Consider the following 22083-nt stretch of genomic DNA (forward strand, 5'->3'; position numbering starts at 1 on the left):
AACCCTTCAAAATGCAATTTACCACGTCATCAAACTCCTGATTAAACTGCTTTTTTATTGCTTAAACTAAAATATTAAATCATGTATCTGCATTTTGATTGCATTTTTTAACATTTTAAATGCAGAGGCCACTTGTACATGTATAATTTTGTTGTTTTGTGTATCATTAAAATAATTTAATATTTGTCTAATGACATGTATCCTCGTTTCACAGAATTTTAACCCAAAATTGTGTTTTTTTATATTTCAGTCTTGCCATACTTCTGTTTGCAAAAACTTGACACTGATCATGAAACAATTGTGAAGATCTCCACTGCTGGACAATGTAGGTGACCTTTGGTCTTTGAATCATTTTTCAGTCAATCTAAGTGTAGAAAGGTTTCAAGGTAACAAATAGAATTCCACGTACGTACTGTATAATTACAAAGGACAGGTAGAAACTCTGTTATAAATTCTTCGGCTTTTTGAAGACTGTCTAAATACAAGCTGTCTTTAAGTTAAACATTAGGTTGCATTAAAGTCATAAATCTTATTCTGCATTTGAAATGAGAGGGTTGGCGATGCTTTTTTTGTTGGTGGGTGAGGGGGGATCGTTGCTTTACTGCCACTTATGCGTGGGGGGGGAGCCAGTGGGGGGCTCTGAGGTTCTAACATTTAACTGTCATTCATTCTTTGGGGCATTCCTCTGCTTTTGTGGACGGTTGCAAAGAAAAAGAATTTCAGGATGTATGTTTGTATATTGTATACATTTCTCTGACATTAAATGTACCTTTGAAACCTTGAACTTAACTGAACTTCACTTGCCCCAACTGACGGACTTATGGACTCTCTTTCAAGAACTCTTCATCACATGTTCTTGATATTCATTGCTTGCTTATCTATCTATCTGTTTATGTATGTATTTATTTATTTATTTTTGTATTTGCACAGTTTGTTATCTTTTCCACACTGGTTGAATGCCAAATTGATTCTATTGTGGTTATTGGGTTTAATGTGCATGCCTGCAAGAAAATGAATCTCAGGGTTGTACTTGGTGCCATATATATACTTTGATAATAAATTTAGTTTGAACTTTGAACTTCTTCTTTGGCAGTGATGCAGTGTTCTGCAGCTATCGATTTGCTGTTCCTGCTGGATGGGTCATACAGTATTGGCAAGGGAAGCTTTGAGAGATCCAAGCATGTAGCATTCAAACTTTGTGATGCTCTTGATATCAACCCAGGCAGGGTAAGTTCAGAGTTCTTTTTTAATTATTTAGCACCAATCACGCCAAAAGATCCTTGCAAATGTCACAGATTCGTATGAAGCCCTGTGGTAATCCTGGCTTGGATAGCTGGTAATCATATTTGTCCGTTATCACTTGCTCTAGATTTCATTACAGGAGTCTCATTAATACATTCAATCTTTGTCAATTTAGTAAAGTTTTCAGAATATGGGCTTCAATAGTTATGTAAAATAATATCAAATTTAATTGCATGGTAACTGATATGTGCATATATAGATTTTTAAAAATTAAAGTAACATAATTGAGAAATATAAATCTTTATACTTGGATTATACAAACATTTTTTGAGATATATTTTGGAAAGTAATAAAGTACTCTATATATTTTAAACTTTATACAAGATATACTATAAAAGATAAAGAGATTAAAAATCTATTAATTTGCAGCTTCAGCAATGAACAATGAAAACTGATGAATAGTAGAAATTAATTCATGCATGGTATTACAGTAACTGTCAGAATATAACATTCCCTCTCAAACTTAAAAACACTATCCTTCACATCCTTTTCTAAACATTCCTGACTTAAAGATATCCCAAAGTGTTTCACCAATGAAATACCTTCGAAGTATAATATAGGCAAAAAAGAAGCAAATCTGTGTGGAATAAGCTTCTACAAATAACTAAGTCAAGTTTTTTTTGTTTCATTACCTCACACCACAACACGTTGTTACTGTGGAGTTTTCTTCGAGTTTGCTGTACTGGTACCTGAATGAGAGGGTTGGAGTTAAATGGTGCTCCTGAGTGCCTTGTTGTGTGCATCAGACTCTTCAAGATGGATTGACAGCCAAGTGTTAGATTGGCTTGAGCCAAAGTGAGGATGATGGGAGAGGAAGCGAGAAGAGATTCAGTTGAAATTTAGAGGAAGGGTAGAGATTTCCTGCATGTTGTGGAGGCAATTTTCCAAAAATGAGCAGAAATTAATGTTGCCTTTCCCTCATATCACCTGATTACCTACTCCCATCTCGCCCCTTCCTGTGACCTACATATTATTATAGAGGTGGAAATAGACAGTCTTATTAGTTGCAACAAACACAATTCATTTTCAATGGTCATGTTTCCAAAATACATAACATTCTCCCATTTCAATAAGTGCTTGTCACAAATTATTATTCATGCAGAGATTCATGACTATAGTGACAGTTTTGATCATTAAACCGTACATCTGCCATGCCCTTTAGAACACAATATGTATGGGAGAATATGGGCCAATAGAAAGGGTAATCCCCGAATTTTCTCCACACAGGTCACAGTTGCAGCGATCCAGTACAGTTCAAGGCCTAAAGTTGAATTTTATCTGAATTCCTACTTAACGAAAGAAGAAGTAAAAGAACAATTTAAGAAAATTGTATTTCGGTATGTTACTGTTTTTTAATGTGTAGTATCTTTAATGATTGCAAAAATGAGTATTAGAGTCTAGCAACACACATCAAAGTTGCTGTTGAACACAGCAGGCCAGGCAGCATCTCTAGGAAGAGGTACAGTCGACGTTTCAGGCCGAGACCCTTCGTCAGGACTAACTGAAAGAAGAGATAGTAAGAGATTTGAAAGTTGGAGGGGGGCGGTCTCGGCCTGAAACATCGACTGTACCTCTTCCTAGAGATGCTGCCTGACCTGCTGCGTTCACCAGCAACTTTGATGTGTGTTGCTTGAATTTCCAGCATCTGCAGAATTCCTGTTGTTTGCATTATTAGAGTCTAAACCATTTACTATCAAGCTATTGTGTGTATTGCCGACTGAAGATGGAATATATTTAAAATAGGTAAACCTTAGTGCAAACATAACACAAATTTTTTAAATTAATGTAAATTTATATTTAAACTTGAATGAAGAGTGTAGCAATCCACAAGGAAGGTTTCCTTTTACAAAGTAATGATGCCACTTGTCCGAGGAACATATGTCATCTGATTACTTAGAAGCCAAGCTTTCTTAGCTGGCTTTCTTAGAAGCCAGGAACACAAGATAATTAGAATTGGTTCATTGGGAATGAGCCCATGTCACAGCCTGAGCCCCTGCAATCTTCTTAATTCCATTCTAATAGCTGGTAACAATGTTCAGAATTTTAATTAAGAGCGGATTTGTGTCTGATTTCAAGCAGGGTGGGATTATTTTTCCTCGACCACATGTAGACACTTCAAATATCCATTTTAAGTATGTTTGGAATACTTTCCCATGGAGTAAATGGAGTATTTATAATGCTAGATAAGCTTCAGGTTAATGGTTACTGCCCGCCAGCATGGCCAAATTTATGTTGCAATTAAATATTCAATAAAATGTCCAAATTGTGTTTTATTAAAGCAACTCCAATTGTTACAAAAGTATGAATAAACGTAGGCCAGAGTAGAACAAGATTATTCATGTGGTATTGACTATCAGGTTCATTAAATGTATTTGCTTTATTACCTCAGAGGTGGAAGTACGCAGACTGCCCTGGCATTGAAATATGTACTTCAGAAAGGATTTATAGCTGCAAGAAATGCTTCTGTTCCTCGAATTCTTATCATTCTTACCGATGGTAAATCTCAGGGTGATGTGGCAGAGGCAGCAGCTCAAGTGAAAGAAGCTGGTGTAACCGTGTTTGCTGTTGGAGTCAAGTTTCCGAGGTGAGGAGCTTTCTTACGAAGATTTGCCAGGAATGATCATCCTGCGATGATATAATGTATCATTTTCCACAGGAAATTTTGCACCTGAGCTTTACAGAGCATTTTTAGGAAATTCATGGTTTATAGATTTTTTAGTGACATTAAGGTCGAAACCCTTTGCATTATGTGTTCACCTTTTTCTCAAAGTATTGAGGTTCCCAAAAATTTTTATGCCATGTACCCCTACCATTAACCTAAGGGTTCGCGAACCCCAGGTTGGGAACCCCGATTTTAAAACTCTCATTGTGAAAATTAAAATTTTGTTCGTTCGGAAGAAAGCACAGCAGATTTCCATGTCAACAGTTGCTAGAGGAATATTGTACCTTGTCTCCCTGCTTCTCAGTTAGGCTGATAGTTAATTGTTGTTTTAATCTGTAACCATCAGAGATTAAAATGCATTGCCTAAGGAGTCATTTTTGAATGAGTATGCATTCTTTCTCCTGTGAGAATCTTTCACAACATCTATAGATTTGGAAGTGAAGAAGCCAGGCTTCAAACTGAATTTTAATTTAGTAGGCAGAATTGTCCCAAGGTTGGATAATTAAACTATGAGTGAGCTTTATGTTACTGTTTTCTAACTTGTATATCCAGACACAAGTTCTGGATGCTCTTTTGCCCTGATATTCAGCAGATAAGGCACCTCTGTGGAAAGAGATTTTAATTTTAATTTCAAAAATAGATGGTATTCATAATAACAAGGAATATATATATGTATATACATATATTCACAGACAAACGTAACACCGTAGACTCTCACATGACTCCCTAAGGCGATACCGCTCTCATTGTCGTAGGAGCTTCCTCACGCAAATCTGCCCCTTTGTGTGTGGCAGCAGAAGGAGCTCAGACCTTGATCCTTCCCACGGAGCCTCAGCATTGGCTGTGCTGGGCTTGAGTCATCCTTCACTACGTACTCCTGCAGCTTGGACTGCGCCAATCAACAGCATTACCTTGCAGTCATCACGCCGTGCGGGATGATTGGCATGTTTTAAGCCGACCAAACAATGCCTTTCACTTCGTTGATGACATTGCAGCAGCATTTGTCTATTTTCATGTGGTCACTGTGTCCCCCCGTGGATCAGAGAGCAGACATCCCACCCTGCAAAAGCTCATTTCATGGAGGTAGCACCATCAATTTGCAGGAGACTTCCGGAACTTCCGGGAGAGGTGGGATGTCTGAGAGAGTCTTCTGAAATGCAGCTGCTGTGGGCAAATTGAGACACAGAGCCTTGCACCCTTCCCTGCACCCTTTCAGCAAATGCACAGACCGTAAGGAAGTGGGTGACTCTCTCTTCCCCACAACGGCCATCCAAAAGGCAGCATGCACTGGGGGTGTTTTGCTGTCTGACCTGGAGGGCTATGCTCACTACCAACCAAACAAAGTCTTGATGCTTGATTGTTAAATCTGGCGATGAACCATTCTGCCTTTTGTTCAAGGAACAAATTCATAGAATCCATAATGTCTCTCATATTATTTAGAGATACAGGCCCTTCCTGCCCATTGAGCCCACCGAATTAACCCGAGGACAACTTACAATGACCAATTCATCTACGAACCTGTGCATCTTTTGACTGTGAGTGTAAGCCGGTAAAAACCCATGTGATGACCACATGGTGGTAACAAAATGTTAGTTGATTTTCATTGTAACTCTTTCTCTCTTCACAGATGGGAGGAGTTGGCTTTACTAGCTAGTGAACCTACAGACAGCCATGTGCTGTTTGCAGGGCACTTTGATGATGCTGTCAATGGTCTGTATACCACGTTAACAAGCTCTGATGTCTGCTCTGCTATTCCACCAGGTAACGCACAGAATTTTGTAACAAAAGTTCTAAATCTGGGTTGATAGACGTCGTGTTGCTCATCCATACAGTAAAGAATATCATTGCTTTAACTACAATGGAATACTGCAAAATCTTTACAAAGTCAAAATCCATTCCAGTTCTTTTTATGTTAACTGCCAATCTGAAAAGCCATGTTAAAATTCAGTGCACAGCAAAGCAACTTCTCTTCTTCCCAAGTATGATTTCAACCATCCAAAAACTTTTTTTTGTCTTTTATTATGTATTATGGAGAATCCTGCCTTAGTGTGCCAGTCTGTGCATCTACAATTACCATCTCATCAATGTTGTGTTTTGAAGCATACTGCACCTAGTACACCTGCTCATTAATGCAAATATCTAATCAACCAATGATGTAGCAACAGCTCAATGAGTATAATCATGCAGACATGGTCAAGAGGGTCAGTTGTTGTTCAGACCAAACATCAAAATGGGGACGAAATGGGATCTAAGTGATTTTGATTGTTGGTGCCAGACAGGGTAGTTTGAGTATCTCAGAAATCTTCTCCTGGGATTTTCTAGAGTTTACACTGAATGGTGTGAAGAGCAAAAAACACACGCACACTCATCCAGTGAGCAGCGGTTCTGTGGGGAAAAACACCTTGTTAATAAGAAAGGTCAGAGAAGAGTGGCCAGACTGGTTCAAGCTGACAGGAAGGTGACAGTAACTCAGATAACAACACATAAAAGTGTGTGCGGAAGAGCATCTCTGAACCCACGGAATATTGAAACTTCAAGTGAATGGGCTACTGCAACAGAAAATTACACCAGGTTCCATTTCTGCACCTAATAAAGTGGCCATCGAGTGCATATAAAGTCAAAATATGCCAATTTTTGTGGAAAAAACAAAAAATAAATCACCTGGGATTCACCCACCTATTACCCACTCATTCTGAAATGTGAATGTGAGGAGAATTGTTTATAGAAGACCCACCTAAAGACAGGCAGATTTGAGTCTTGGATTAAGCCTTAATCTGGCTAGTTATATTGGAAAATAAATTGTAGCACTCTGGTTTCTAAGTGTTTATTTTAGTGTGTTTTTATTGCACATCGAGTGTTTATTTAGGTTTTTACTATGCATTAAGTGTCTGTTACTGAGTGCGTGTGATTACTATGGTATTTCAACTTTGTAACCATTGAATGCAACCTGTGTACTTTTAACCCCTCAAGAAAAAATGAATGTAGCCATGTATGAGAGATGAGTAATTGATTTATTAGCTAGAGTGAAACTTACAGCATATGCTAATGCTGTTAACCCAGAAGGGATGCTATAAAAAATGCTATGTGAAAAAATAAGCAGGCATTCAGTGGTGGGCATTCAAAGGCTAGCCCACTGTCTGTCTCAGCTTTACTTTGCAAATTAAAGTTTAAACATTTCTTGAAGAATCTTTGGCGCTTCCTTGTCATTTGTGAAACCACGACAAAACTGGCGTAGTCTGGCAGGATTGGGAAGAGACCCGTGGAAGAAAAGAAATGGCAGATTGAGAGCGCTTCCCGGTCCCTGGGGGACCTCCACAGAGCTAACAGAATTCAGGGTGCACCCAAACAAAGGTAAGCGCTTTTTAGCGACAATTTGGACTAAGAATTCTGTTGGTTTTTGAGGAGATCTCGGGGACTCAGAAGTGTGAAACAACTGCTGAAGGGTCTCTCCGATTCAAAGAATCTGGCAGAATTGAGGGTTAAAAGGAGGCTCGGAGGATTAATCAAGAACACTGCAGTGAGGGGTGAGTATGAATAAGGTAACGAGAAGTTAAGTAAGAAAAATTTCACGTGGTGTTGGTAAGTCCCTGTGGATACCGTTTCGTACGAGACGAAGGTCTGAATGGGCAGGGAAAGAAAGAAAAAAGAGAAAATCTTCGTGAATACCGCCTTAAGAAGTGTAAGGGTCTGAATAGGCGAGGTGCAAAAAGAAAGTTCTGTGGATACCCCCCGAGAAAGGGGTCTGTGTGGGCAGAACAGAATAGAAGATAAGGATAGCTTAAGTATATAATTTAGACGCGGTTGAGAAAAAACCATAAGGTTAGATAGAGAAATAGGTTACAGAAAATAGTATCACCGAGGTGTGAGACATTAAGAATACCTTAAAAAGGGAAAGCATAACATGACAGGGAAACCAACGGCGGTAGAAATATTGAGCAAAATATTCTCGGTGTGTCAAGGTAAGATCGCGGAAATTTCAGAAAAATGGGAAAAAAGAACCAAAAATCTGGTCACGAAGTGGCCGAAAGAAGGAACATTTGATGTAAGTTTATGTGAGGAAATGGAGGCACTGATTAAAAATCACAAACCAAGAGATAAATCCAAGAAAAGAGAGAAAAAAGAAAATAGGAGATAGAAGTGTTAAAACTCTTTAGGATGGAGGGAGAAAGATTGAGAAAGAAAGGATGAATATCAGTAGCAAGTAAAGAAGACTCTGAGAAACAAGAAAAGCAGTCTGGTAAACCACAGGAGAAACAGAATAAGGAGCCGACTCTATACCCAGACCTGAGAAATGTAGAAACCCCTCCCCCTTATTATGAGAAGGAGACTCTTAAACAGTGTCCTGTATTATCAGGAGAACTAGAACTGGAGGGGAAGTTTAAAGTCTGGGATACAGAGGAGGAAAGAAGAAAATATGAGGAGTTGGGTGAGGAGGAAAATCAGAACACGAAGGGACAGGTTTTTGGCTCAGTGGCCTAGGAAGGTAGGGAGAGAACACTTCAAATTCTAAGCACAAGAAATTATAGTTTGACCCAGATTTGGGAGTAAATTCTGAAGTTTATTTGAGCTTTTGTGTGTGGACTCGTAGTTTCCTTTCTCTATGTGAGACCTTATAGATCTCAAAGGAGAGATTATATTGGAAAATATTGTAGCACTCTGGTTTCTAAGTGTTTATTTTAGTGTGTTTTTATTGCGCATCACGTGTTTATTCAGGTTTTTACTATGCATTGAGTGTCTGTTACTGAGTGCGTGGGATTACTATAGTATTTCAACTATGTAACCATTGAATGAAACCTGTGTACTTTTAACCCCTCAAGAAAAAACGAATGTAGCCAAGTAAGAGAGATAAGGGTAATTGATTTATTAGCTAGAGTGAAATTTACAGCATGTGCTAATACTGTTAACCCAGAAGGGGTGCTATAAAGAATGCTGTGTGAAAAAATAAGCAGGCATTCAGTGGTGGGCATTCAAAGGCTAGCCCACTGTCTGTCTCAGCTTTACTTTGCAAATTAAAATTTAAACATTTCTTGAAGAATCTTTGGCGCTTCCTTGTCATTTGTGAAACCACGACAGTTAACCTTTCTGCCTGAAGCTAAACAAATGTAAGTGTAGGACCCCAGGATAACTTTTAGGTAGGATAGATCCAGATGGGACAAATACTTTTGACTTATGAGGGACCACAAGCAGCACAAATAACAGCACCCTCTCACCCCCAGCCTTATCAAAGTCTTCTCACCCATATGCTAGGTTTCAACACTTTAAAAAGGTATACATTCTCGTCTAAGAAAAGTATTCATACAGTACTGTCCAAAAGTCTAAAGCACATATATATATATATATATATATATATATAGCTGGGGTGCCCAAGTCTTTTGCGCAGTACCGTATTTGTCAATGTGGAGCACAGTGTGAGTTTGTAAACCTGATGGAGCCGAGGGTGTTGGGAATGGAGAGGGTGGAACGCTGCGGGATCGGTGTGGGACAGGTGATGGAGGAGGAGTGCCGGGGTGGGTGTGGGGGGTATGGATGCAGGCACACCCAGGTTATTTGATTCCAAACAATTGGTTTATTGATCATTACAGAACATCTCTCCGGTACTTACTGCTCCTTCCCCTTTTCCCAACCATGATTCCCCTCTCCCTGCCCCTTCCCACTCTCAGTCCATATTAGAGATCCATATCAGAATCAGGTTTATCGTCACTCACATATGTCATGAAATTTGTTTTTTTTTGTGGCTGCAGAATAGTGCAATCCAAAAAACTAAAGATGTGTGTGTGTGTATGTATGTATGTATACTTCTGCACAGTACTGTAAATGATTACGTGTGAGTAAAATATAGTAATTTGCTTCTTTCAGCTTGCAAGCTTGAGACCCATGTCTGTCTACGTAAATCTCTAGAAACAGTGAAGGAATTCAAGGGGAATTTCATGTGCTGGAGGGGATCATATGAATATGGTGGACCTTTCTCAACACTATGTCCTTATTACAGGTTAGTAACTCCTATTCTGAAACTTGGCCGTGGGAAAACATAAAGCACTCTGAAGCATTGTACGTGGATTGTCGCCTGATCCAGCTGCAGTGTACTGCATTGTCCAATTGCTTTTAACTTGATGAGTGAGGGGGTACTTCGAGTAAAGTGACTGGAAAATAAATCGGTGCTGAGCTGTCAATCAAATGTTGAAGTAGATAGATCATGGAAGGCACTCTAACTGGTGGAGGAAAATAGATAACAAGTTCTCACTGTCTCTGCACAGTGCTCTTTAAGTGCAGTGTGTGCGAAGATTGTGGTAAATATTGTAAGCAATGGGAAAGCAGAATAGATAAATATCAGTGAACCCGTTAGCTTGATATCGGCTATGGAAAAATGCACAGAATTCATTGTTTAAGATCAAATTAGTAAATTCAAAGTTCAAAGTACAGTTATTATTAACATATGAGTACAATATACAGCCTTGAGATTTGTTTCCTTACAGGCAGCCACAAAACAAAGAAACCCAATAGAGCTCATTTAAAAAAGACCTTCAAACACCTGATGTGCAGAAATAAAATCATGCAAACAATAAAAGTAAACAATCAACTTTCAGAACTGAAGTTCACGGAAGTCAGCCCACAGCCTCAAAGCCAGTCATCACTACAGCCGATCCAGGAGCCTGTTAGTTGCAAGCCACAGCCTCAGTTCAGTACAGAGACGAGTAGACCTTGCAGAACAGCGAGCTGAACACTGGCCCATCCCTCACTTCCAGCCCTGACACTCTCACCTTTTCTGTCCTTCACCTTTGCTCCACACACCCTGAGCTTTTCAGTCCCTCGCCTCAGGCCCCAACACCCTGAACTTTTCAGTCCCTCGCCTCAGGCCTCGACACCCTGACCTTTGGAGGTTCATGGGAGAATCATTATAGTTACTAGTGATTTGCTTGGCATAGGTTCTATTTGATAATGTTAAAGTGTTTCTGGAGAAGTGACAAGCCTAAAGAATACTGTTAAATTGTATAGACATTTCCAGAGACTTTAAGTAGAAAAATCACAAGGGAGGCCTTTGCAAGCTTTCAAAAGGCCACCAAGAGATGTCTTTGGAAGAAAAAGACCATTTGTACTATCAGAATGATATTATATTTCCATATGCCCTCACTACTCTACTGTGGGACTTTTTTGTTGCAATCTTCACACTATGAATGAACTTAGATAATAATTGACTAATAAGTTAATTATTTGGGGAAGTTTCAGAGTAGAAAGAATAAACTCTGAAAAGCATTCCATAATATTCCACATTCTTTGCATGGAAATATCTTGATAATTTCTCACAGAAATTAATTTTTTTTCTAGTTGGAAGCGAGTTTATAAGACGCATCTTGCTCGATGCTACAGAACTCTGTGCCCAGGTAGTTAATGTTTTCATCCTACTCCAATGTCCAGTTTTGTTGTTTCAGTGGAGTACTTTCCTTCTTGCTGAATTTAAATGCAATGTTAAAGATGTCTGTGGTAAAATATTTTATTAAGTGCTCATGTTGTTTTCTGTAACATTGTTTAATAAGGTTGAAAAGATTATTCTTGTTAATATATTTCTCTGTGTAATTAGTCTGTTTGAGAGTCTGACATCAAATCAGTGTAAATAACCATAACTTCAAAATAAAACATAAAATGATGAACCTCAGTAATCTCAGGGTCATAGACTGGAATTAGTGATCTATATCTGCGCCCTCAAATTTATTTAATTATTTATTTGAGTGACAGGACAGAATAGGCCCTTCTGGCCCTTTGATCTGCACTGCCCAACCCCCCGATTTAACCTAATCACAGGACAATTCACAGTGACCAATTAACTTATTAACCAGTACATCTTTGGACTGTGGGGTGAAACCAGAGAACCCAGAGAAATCCCATACATTTCACGGGGAAGAAGTACCGTCTTCTTACAATGATGCCGGAACTGAACTCTGAACTACAGTGCCCCAAGCTGTAATAGCATTGGCCTAACCTCTATGCTTCGTGGCACCCAAATCTTTTGCACTTGGCAAGTTGAATAGCTTAGCAATTCATAAGAGCTATAGTTTTATACCATACAAAATATAATGCTTTAAAGTCACAAAAACTAATTGCTTTTAACTAGAGTATCAAGCCAATCACCGACAATTGTTCAAGAAAAACCATATGGTGCAAGATCAAACACTTTGCGGTTATTCTTCAGATTGCTTGTTAAAGTCAGCATGAAATATCCAACTTTCTAAATGAGATTGACAAGAATAATTTTAGAGTTATGTTTTAATTGATTCAGATATTTCTTTTGACAAGAACATTTTAGGTACAATTAATAAACAGCACCTAATTCAAAAATATGTGAATGTTGATTTAATTGCCAATATAACGTGTCTGTGATTGCAACTCAAATGTCATCTGGCTGACAAGAAATGGAAAAGTATTGCTATTCTTTATTTTATCAATCAATGCACATGAATGAAATAGTTATTTCTTCTGGATATTTATTAATCTCATATGTAACTTCGTTTTCAAAAAGTATAAGGTCCTTGAACATCCTATCAATATTTTATGTAAACCCTTTTACAGATCCGTGCGATTCACAGCCCTGCCAGTATGGCGGCACATGTATCTCAGAGGACCTTGAAAAGTACCACTGTCTCTGCCCTGCAGCATTTGGAGAAGACTTTAATTGCGGTAAACTGGTCTTACTTTTTTTTTTATTATTATTTTCCCCAAATGTGTGTAAATTTGTTCATCTGATATCTCTGTTCCATTAAACCATGCTTTGTTTGGTCTGAATTATACTTGCAAATCTGTTTCAACTGGAGTGGCACCTTACAAATATTGTTTGAAAGAAAAAGATATGAAGATTAAATAAAAGCTGCAAATGCTTGAAATCTGAAAAAAAAACCCTGAAAATTCAGTACTGCTAAAGTTGTGTGTTATTCCTCTCCACACCCTGTGGCACATCAGGTGGCAACCTTGACGTTTCATTAGCATTTGCCTGTTTTTTTTTGAGGCCAAGTTGCTAGCTCAAAGCTCAACCCAGCATGGCTGGAAAGCATGTAGGGAAGTGGCTGGATTTGAACCTGGGACTACTCACTTCAAAGTCCGTTGCGGACATCACTACACCTTCTGCAGGCTTAATGTTGTGTAGTCTGACAGAAAATGTACAACAGATTAGAGGAAAGGAAAGGAAAGAATCAATATTGAATTATCCAACTTTAGACAACTCACCCTTTCATTTTATTTATATTAATAACTAGACATTTTTGCCTGCTGTCTCTTCATTTCCTTTTTGTACGCAGTCAGTCTGTACACAATTAGCAACACATTTTCTCTGATCTTAGCTGCTCCTGAAATAGGACATTATTTCATCCTATCAGAGAAATTCTCAATGCAGCATCAATTGCCTTTCCCTGCCCCCTTTGCTACCTCAAAGAGCTTGTTCTTTCTCTTTCTTGGATCAGATGAATAGTGCTGGACATGAATCATTGACTGTCCCTCTTTCCATAGATGCTGACTGAGTGGCTGAGTTTGTCTGTTTCTTCGATTTCTATTTTTGTTTGAACCAGTTCGGTGTAATCTCAAAATTGATCTACCATTGTTTGAAGAAATGTCTGAGTGCTGAAACTCATGAGGAAGATTGTACATTCAGACAAAATTTGTGTATCAAGGCTGACTGAGAATCAAATATTGAAATTGCTGTACTTTAATTCATCCAGGAATATTAGACTGTAAACTTCCTAATGCCTAAAATATTATTGAAACCAAATCAGGTTTATTATCACCGGCGTATGTTTGAAATTTGTGAACTTAGCGCTAGCAGTACAAAGCAATACATGATAACATGGAAAAAATAAGTAAATCAATTACAATAAGTACGTATATTAAATAGTTAAATTAAAAATAATGCAAAAACAGAAATACTAAAAAGAAAGTGATATAGTGTTCATAGGCTCAATATCATACCATAATATATATTTGGTATATTTTGCCATGATTATATTTGGTAAATGGTTAACTAATGGAGTGGTGTCACAGCAGCAACCTTGCACTCAATGTCAGTAAGATGAAAGAGCTGATTGTGGACTTCAGAAAGGGTAAGATGAAGGAACATATACCAATCCTCATAGAGGAATCAGAAGTGGAGAGAGCGAGCAGTTTTAAGTTCCTAGGTGTCAAGATCTCTTAGGACCTAACCTGGTCCCAACATATCAATGCAGCTATAAAGAAGGCAAGACAGCGACTATACTTCATTAGGAGTTTGAAGAGATTTGGTATGTCAACAAAAACACTCAAAAACTTCTATAGATGTACTGTGGAGAGCATTCTGACAGGCTGCATCACTGTCTGGTATGGAGGTGGGGGGGGGGGGGCAACTGCACCAGACTGAAAGAAGCTGCAGAGGGTTGTAAATTTAGTCGGCTTCATCTTGGGTACTAGCCTACAAAGTACCCAGGACATCTTCAAGGAGCGATGTCTCGGAAAGGCAGCATCCATTATTATTATTTCAATGACGGTCTAAGCTGTAGAATTCAATATGTAAAACTATAAGGGACGCAGACTCAGTTGACACTTCTAAACACCAGCTCAAAACCTATTTATTTAACCTTGATCTCATTGTAAAGCACTTTGAACTACACGATCTGTATGATCTGTCTGAAAAGTGTTCTATAAATATTTGTTATTATTACTATTAATAACTGTATTTTGCCTAAATGTCTGCTGGCAATGTGTGATCTGATGTCAATCTTTTAACACAGTCATAGGAGAATAGTCAGTTTGAAGTCACATTCCTTGAAGGAATGAAGCTTTGTTTCAAAATACATGTTCATTATGTTTTATATTTTCAGCTTTATGCCTTTTATTTGCTGATATTTTTGGCACCTAAAAGTCTACATTGTTTCATTGGCTGAATAGTAGTTGGTGAACAATAAAACTCTTTCATAATCCTTTATTTAATGTAATGAAAAGTTCAAGCAAACACGTGGAAAACCCATTTTAAAAGGACTGAAAGAAACAATTGAACACACTTGCATTAAAGGTGCAATTCCATATTGATAGTATATTGTTATATAGAGCACAGTATTATATCTGAGTTTGTGCCAGAGCAATGCTATCAATATTGCCTTTCCATTCATGCATAATTCATTTTAGTATGAATTTTTTATATCAAAGTTCAAAGTTCAAATTTATTATTGAAGTATGTATACCACAAACAACCTTGAGATTCGTCTTCTTCCACAAAACAAAGAGACACAATAGAATTCTTGAAAAGCCACACACAACAAAGACTGGCAAATGTCCAGTCTTTTTATTGGAGAGAAAAATAATCCTTTTGAATGATTGTCTGTAACTTTAGTTAAGCTTTGCCACTGTTGGTGCTTTTTGTTATCATAATGCTTTTTTAAAAATTTTAACAGCTCCACAACAAGGACTTGAATGCAGTGTGGATCTTTTGCTGCTAATTGATGGCTCAGCCAAGACAACCCTTGAAGGATTTCTCCAGCACAAAGCCTTTGTGAAAACATTTCTGCAGGTAGTGCTGACTGCAGACAGTCAAATTAACGTTGGCGTGGCACAGTACAGTGACGGAGTCCAAATGGAACTGCCTATGGGACTGCACCAGGATATATCAGATGTTGCTCGTAAGATTGAACTGATGCGTTTCAAAGGAGGCAGCACAAAGACTGGGAAGGCTTTAGAATACCTCACCCAGATTGGATTTAAAACCAGATCGACGGTTCCACATGTTCCTGAGGACCGTCCCCATGTTTTAGTTCTGCTAACAAACTCAAAATCAGACGATTCCATAGCTGAATCAGCCAAATACGCCAGAGAGCGAGAGGTCTTTCTCCTTGCAGTTGGAAGCCACAGTCTTCAGTCAGAACTGGTTGCAATTACAGGAAATCCCCAGCATACAGTCACATATTCAAATCCTCAACATTTCTTCAATCAGATTCCTGAACTAAGAACAAAAATCTGCAACATTGACAATCAAGGTATAAACACTTTCCTAAACTGTCCTTCATCTGGCTGAGCTGATAGCACTATGGTAAGATTGAAGACATGATCGGGGTCATCGCATTACATACTATGCAGTCTTTAAAAGGATGAGTGGGGATCTCATTGACATTTACCACGTATTAAAAGACCTGTAGCCCAATGAACTTGTTTGCCTACCCAGTCAGTCAGGGAACCAGGAAAGCTAGAGAGGACAAGCGATTTTTATTATAAATAAAGAAAAGCATATAAATGACAGGGAAGAGATTTGTCCTCTGTTAAATGTGATGAAAGTGGAATGTTTTAATGTATTCCATTAAGTGGCTGAATTTTGGAAGTAAAGTAACAGCACCTTCTCTGCCTCCTCTGCCGCCCAGCCTTTTTATCTGGTGTCCTCCCCTTTCCAGTTCACTCCCAAAACATTGACTGTTCATTCATTTCCATAGGTGCTTCCTGACCTGCTGAGTTCCTCCAGCATTTTGTGTGTTGCTTTGGATTTCCAGCATCTACAGACTTTCACGTGTCAGCACTGTAGGTTTTAATCAAGACAGGAATTATTTGTACTCTATTTCAAATCAATGGTGCATTCACTTTACAGAGGGTAAAAGCTGAAAATTTGGCATACAGCAAGCTCATCACAAATCACCCCAGCACTACGTATAAAGTGTTACTTTCTGATTTGGATCTCTTAAGTTGTCTGTCAGACAAAATATTCTTCATGTTTAGTCTGACAGACACCCTTTTATCACATCCACGTTACAAGAAAATGCAAGGAATGCATTCACAGTGCTGGTTAATAACTTTACTGTTTTATGTTCTGACATTACAAACATCCTGGGAGAGGTGTGAATATGTTCTAATTTGTGAGCTGAACAGTAACTCCACAAAACTTCCTTCTTAAAAAAATATAATTGATTCTTCTACTTTTGCCAAAGATCCCTTCACCTTCAGGAATATGTTTTTCTCTAATACCTTGTGCTGTCAGGAACGCTGTGTGTCACCCTCACACCAGCAGTACTATGTATCTGTGCGGTTCTTATTCACACAACCTACTTATCCCTCCATAACATTTTGCTGCCCTAAACATACTTTCGTAATTTATTACAACCAGACTAAGGGATCTAGTGTATTTCCTTTTACCCTTAATCTTCAAATTCAGCATTCCTGCAGTTTCTGACCTTGGCACTTGTCCTCCACTGCGTGTTGATGTTTAGTAGGAGCCAGGCTTATCTTCATTCCTCAAACCACTTTATGCTTTAGTTGCGAGTTACTGAATCCAAAGGCCATTCTCTTTGGATGTTGTGATACATATCTGAATAAACATAATGGTCATCTTCATGCTCCAGAATACTTCCTTTTCTTCTTCTAGAATTGTTTCTCTTTCTCTCTTTTCTTTAACCCCCCAAACTTAGTTTCAGGTGCTGTACTTTGACCTCTTTAACCCTCTCTTTGCCCCTTCATGTCTGAAATCATTATGCATGCAACAATCTCCAGAATTAACTCTTTCTATGCTTTTCTCATTTATGATTGTAAAACTTGTGGAATGCTCTGTAACATGTGTCTTGCCTTACCGAGTCAAGCCATCAGGTCAAGTTTATCATCACATGCACAAATACAAATACAATGAAAAACTTGTTTGTAACACAGCCGTTATCCTGTTGAATAGTATTGGCTTCCCATCATCATTTGTCTTTGGATCACTTCAAATCCTTTCTTCCTTTTTATACCTGCAGTTTGCCCCTGGCCCTGCATCGTAGAACACAGAACACCATATCACAGTGCACGCTCTTTAGCCCAAGGTAGTGTGCACACCTTTTAACCTTCTCTAAGGTCAATCTATCCCTTCCCTACCCCATAGCCCTCCATTTTTCTTTCAGCCACATGTGCCTATCTCAGAGTCTCTTAAGTATCTGTAATGTATCTGCTTCTAGCACCACCCCTTGGCAACGTGTTCCATGCATCTGTGTAAAAAATGTAGCTCTGACACCCCCCGCCCCATACTTTCCTCCAATCACCTTAAAAAATTATGTCACCTCTTACTAGCCATTTCTGCCCTGGGGAAAAAAGTATCTGCCAATCCACTTTAGCTATATCTCTTATCATCTTCCTTTCACCCTCCTTCACTCTAAAGCCAATAACCCTAACTTGCTCAACCTATCCTCATAAGGCATGATCTCTAATCCAGGCAACATCCTGGTAAATCTCCTTTGCACCCTCTTTAAAGCTTCCACATCCTTTCCTAAATCCTCATGTTTGGATTTATATGTGTAGACCTGCTTTTAATTCTCTGGAATTTTCAAACTATCGCTTGGAATTTGTACTCGAGAACTCTCTATCACTTTTAAAAATCCTTGGAAGTGTGGTCAATGCACACCATTAACATTCTGTGAAGCTGGTTGGTGGAAAGTATAGATGGGATGTCAGGGATGGATTTCTTTTTACTCAGAGTGGTAGGTGCATGGAATGGGCTGTCAGGGGTGGTGCTAGAGGCAGATACGTTAGAGACATGTAAGAGACTCTTAGATAGGCACATGGCTGAAAGAAAAAAGTAGGGCTATGTGGAAGGGAAGGGTTAGATTGATTATGAAGTAGGTTAAAATGTTGGGGAACATCGTGAACTTGTACTGTACTGTCCTATGATCTATTATATTACTGGGAATTTCTAATTCTGGGTCCACTCTCTTTCTGTGCAGGATGCTTATCCCAGCCTTTAGATCTCGTGTTTGCTTTGGATGCATCATCTGGAGTTGGAAAGGACAACTTTGATAAAGTGAAAGATTTTACGAAGGCTGTCACCATGCAGTTTGAAATAAACCGTGACGTTACTCAGGTTGGCCTCGTGATCTATGGCAGCAGTTCGAGGACAATTTTTGGTCTTGATGCGTTTGATTCAGGCCTTAACCTCCAGAAGGCCATTGACTTAGCTCCTTATTTGGGCGGAACTGCCTCCACTGGCAGTGTTCTCCTTCACATTTACGACGATGTGATGACTATCCGACAAGGCGCCCGGCCTGGTGTGAATAAGGTGGTGGTGGTGCTAACAGATGGAGCAAGCACTGACGATGCAGCAGTTCCTGCACAGACTCTGAGGAACAACGGCATCACCGTCTTTGCTGCAGGTATTGGTGACGTGCAGAAGGAGTCATTGCTAAGGATCACTAGCTCTGCCAATTACATGATAACTGTGCCATCCTTCGAGGATTTGAAATATTTTGACGAAATCATTGCTCACAGGATTTGTGAAGGTAATTAGATGTATCTTGCCAAAAGAATTTCCATAATGCCTTTTTTAAATTATTCTGTCAGATATTTAATTCATTGTTGTTAATTAAAGTAAATCAAATGCCTAGAGAGGAGTTTTTCTTGAGAATTTGATTGTGACTTGCACCAGGGTAAATCTGTAACAAGGGTACTGATCTGATCCCAAAGTGACTAGATTGGTACACTGCCAGGACCACTACGTGTAGGTTTTGAGGTGTATATGTAGGAGATTTAAGTGGTGGTCTGGAGAAACGTCTCTACCAAAGGAGGTGTAAGATGCTCCTTCCTTCACCAGCCTGCAGGTCACACTTGGGCAAGGTGTAGCACCTGCTTAGCCCCTGATCTGGGTCACGTGATGCCATGGGAGCAGGTGGTGGATGGCCGTATTAGCAGCTGGTGCATATCACAAGTCCTGGTTATGCGACCACTGACGGCAGGCGGACCAACTCTGAAGAGTATTGATAATGGCTGGGGTCACCCGTCTTGTAAATTCACAACGCCGAAGAGGGTAATGGCAAACCATGTCTGTAGAAAATTTGTCAAGAACTGTCATGGTCATGGAAAGACCATCATTGTCCGCGTTATGGGGCACGGCATGTAACAAATTAAGAATGTAGGAGACAGAGTGGTGACCGTAGAGATGTATTTAAGAGGAGAGCAGACAGGGTGAAAGCACACCTTGTTTTCGTAGGGAGTGGGTGTTAAAACAAAAAGTATACAAGTGGATGAAGACCAAGGGCAAGAGATTTACAAGGGATGTCGTGGCAGCTTCTTCATGCAAAGGGCAGTGCATATTCGATGTGAGCCATCAGAAACAGCTGTTGAGGTGGGCACATTAGGAACATTCAAAAACCACCTAGGTAAGTACGTGGATACTAGAAGTTTATTTATTTACTGAGCTACCATGTGGAGCAAATCCTTCTGGCCCTTCAAGACATGCCACCCAGCTACCTTCGATTTGCCCTCGCCTAATCATAGGACAATTTACAATGACCAATTAACCGATAAAACGGTATGTTATTGGAACGTGAGAAGAAAACGGAGCCCACATTTCACGGGGTGGACATACAAATTCCTTACTGAGAACACTGCGATTGAAGTCTGAACTCCAAAGCCCTGAGCTGTAATAGTGTTGTGCTGACCACTACACTATGGGCCAAACACAGACAGCTGGGACTAGCCCAGTTGGCATAGACAAGTTGGGTTGGAGGGCCTGCTTGCATGTTGACTCTATGATTGTGACGATGACCAGAGTGTGAAGAAACTTCTTCCCATGGCAAGTCTCTGTCTGGAAGCATTAGGTGAGGAGAATCTTAAGCTCAGTTTTGGTGCCTTCCCTTCATTGAAATATCCACTAATGCTAACTGGCAGAGCATATACTTCAATAAGATTAGCTTGGAAAGATATTGGAAAGTACCAAGCACCCACTACAGTCTACCCCAGTAAGTTCAAAATTCAAAATAAAATTTATAATCAGAGTACATACATGTCACCACACACAATCTTGAGATTATTTTTCTGCAGGCGTACTTAGCAAATCTATAGAACAGCAAGAAGTCCATGCCCTTCAGAGTTCAGGGAAAGCTTGCATGTGTTAACCAAACATTTTTTTATATGTTACTTTCATTTTTAAAGAGCCAAATTTAAAACTATAAGGCATAGGAGAAGAATGAGGCCACGAAGCCCATTGAATCTGCTCCACCATTCCATCATGGCTGATTTATTATCCCTCTCAACCCCATTCTCCTGCCTTCTCCCCATAACCTTTGATGCCCCTGTTGGTCCGGGCTTTAATGTTGCAGTACCGTTTGCCGGACAGAAGCAGCTGAAACAGTTTATGGTTGGGGCGACTAGTGTCCCATAGTAATCTTCCAGGCCTTCCTGCTGCTGTAAATGTACTCATTGGATGGAAGTTCACATCTACGGATCTGCTGGGCTGTTCATACCACTCTCTACAGTGCCCAGTGATCAGGGGTGGTGCAGTTCCCGTGCCAAGTGGTGATACAGCCAGTCAGGATGCTCCCTATGATGTGCCTGAAGAAGGTCTTGAGAATTTGTCTATTGAGGCCTTTTAATGTTCGATAGGTTTCAATGAGATCCCCCCTCATGCTTCGAAGTTCCAGATAGTACGTCCAGAACCATTAAATGGTTCAAAGATGTTAACCCTTTCATTTCCAGAATCATTCTTTTGAACCTCTCTGGACCTTCTCCAATACCATCTTTTCTTAGATAAGGGACACAAAACTACTCACAATACTCCAAGTGCTGTCTGACCAATGCTTTATAAAGCCTCAGCATTACACCTTTGCTCTTATATTCTTGTTCTCTCAAAATAAATGCTAACATTGCCTTTCTCACCACCAACTCAACTTAAAAAGAGAGATTGAGTTAATCTTTCTGCACCCTTGATTGTATTTTCACTCACTTGCAGCCAGGTTTGTTGTGATTGGAATGCCCTTCTGCATTCCTCCAGCTGAGAACTCTTATAAGACCTCAGTTTTGGACAGTGTCAGCACTCAATGCCTTCTGCCTTGACAGATCTGGCAGATAATATCAACAATGCATTTACTGTAAATCTATCAGCAAGTTATAATAAAGTTCAAGAAGCCATTGGCACACCGACCTTCAGTGTTAATACTCAAACTAAACATCATCAACAGAAATATATAAAATGCAGTTGAACCAATACTGGTGCACAGAGAAAAGGAAATTTAAATTAAAAGATAGCAGATGGTAACTTCAATAAGGACACATGTCACATAACTGAATTACACATCTGGAACTAGAAATAGACTTGGATAGTTCATAATCTCAAAGTGACATTGGGAAGTATCACGTACTGAACATAATCAGACTAATGTTAGGAAGCATTTCTT

The 22083-nt window shown here is 39.3% G+C and overlaps 1 protein-coding gene across 4 annotated transcripts in view; it reads left to right on the forward strand.

The window, feature by feature from the left end:
• Positions 1-22083, forward strand: part of vwa2 (von Willebrand factor A domain containing 2) — a 66379-nt gene that overhangs the window by 28798 nt on the left and 15498 nt on the right. For all 4 annotated transcript variants that reach the window (XR_010021032.1, XR_010021031.1, XM_063072004.1 and 1 more), the window contains exons 3-12: positions 251-325; positions 1094-1227; positions 2530-2639; positions 3692-3886; positions 5592-5725; positions 9821-9953; positions 11288-11343; positions 12527-12634; positions 15367-15945; positions 18640-19191. Coding sequence is in view for 2 of the 4 variants with exons in the window: in XM_063072004.1 (XP_062928074.1) it covers positions 251-325; positions 1094-1227; positions 2530-2639; positions 3692-3886; positions 5592-5725; positions 9821-9953; positions 11288-11343; positions 12527-12634; positions 15367-15945; positions 18640-19191 (2076 nt within the window). In the remaining 2 variants the exon portion in view is untranslated. The remainder of the gene's footprint in view (positions 1-250; positions 326-1093; positions 1228-2529; positions 2640-3691; positions 3887-5591; positions 5726-9820; positions 9954-11287; positions 11344-12526; positions 12635-15366; positions 15946-18639; positions 19192-22083) is intronic.

This window comes from Mobula hypostoma, chromosome 19 (assembly GCF_963921235.1).
Source record: "Mobula hypostoma chromosome 19, sMobHyp1.1, whole genome shotgun sequence".
NCBI classification, from domain to species: Eukaryota; Metazoa; Chordata; class Chondrichthyes; order Myliobatiformes; family Myliobatidae; genus Mobula; species Mobula hypostoma.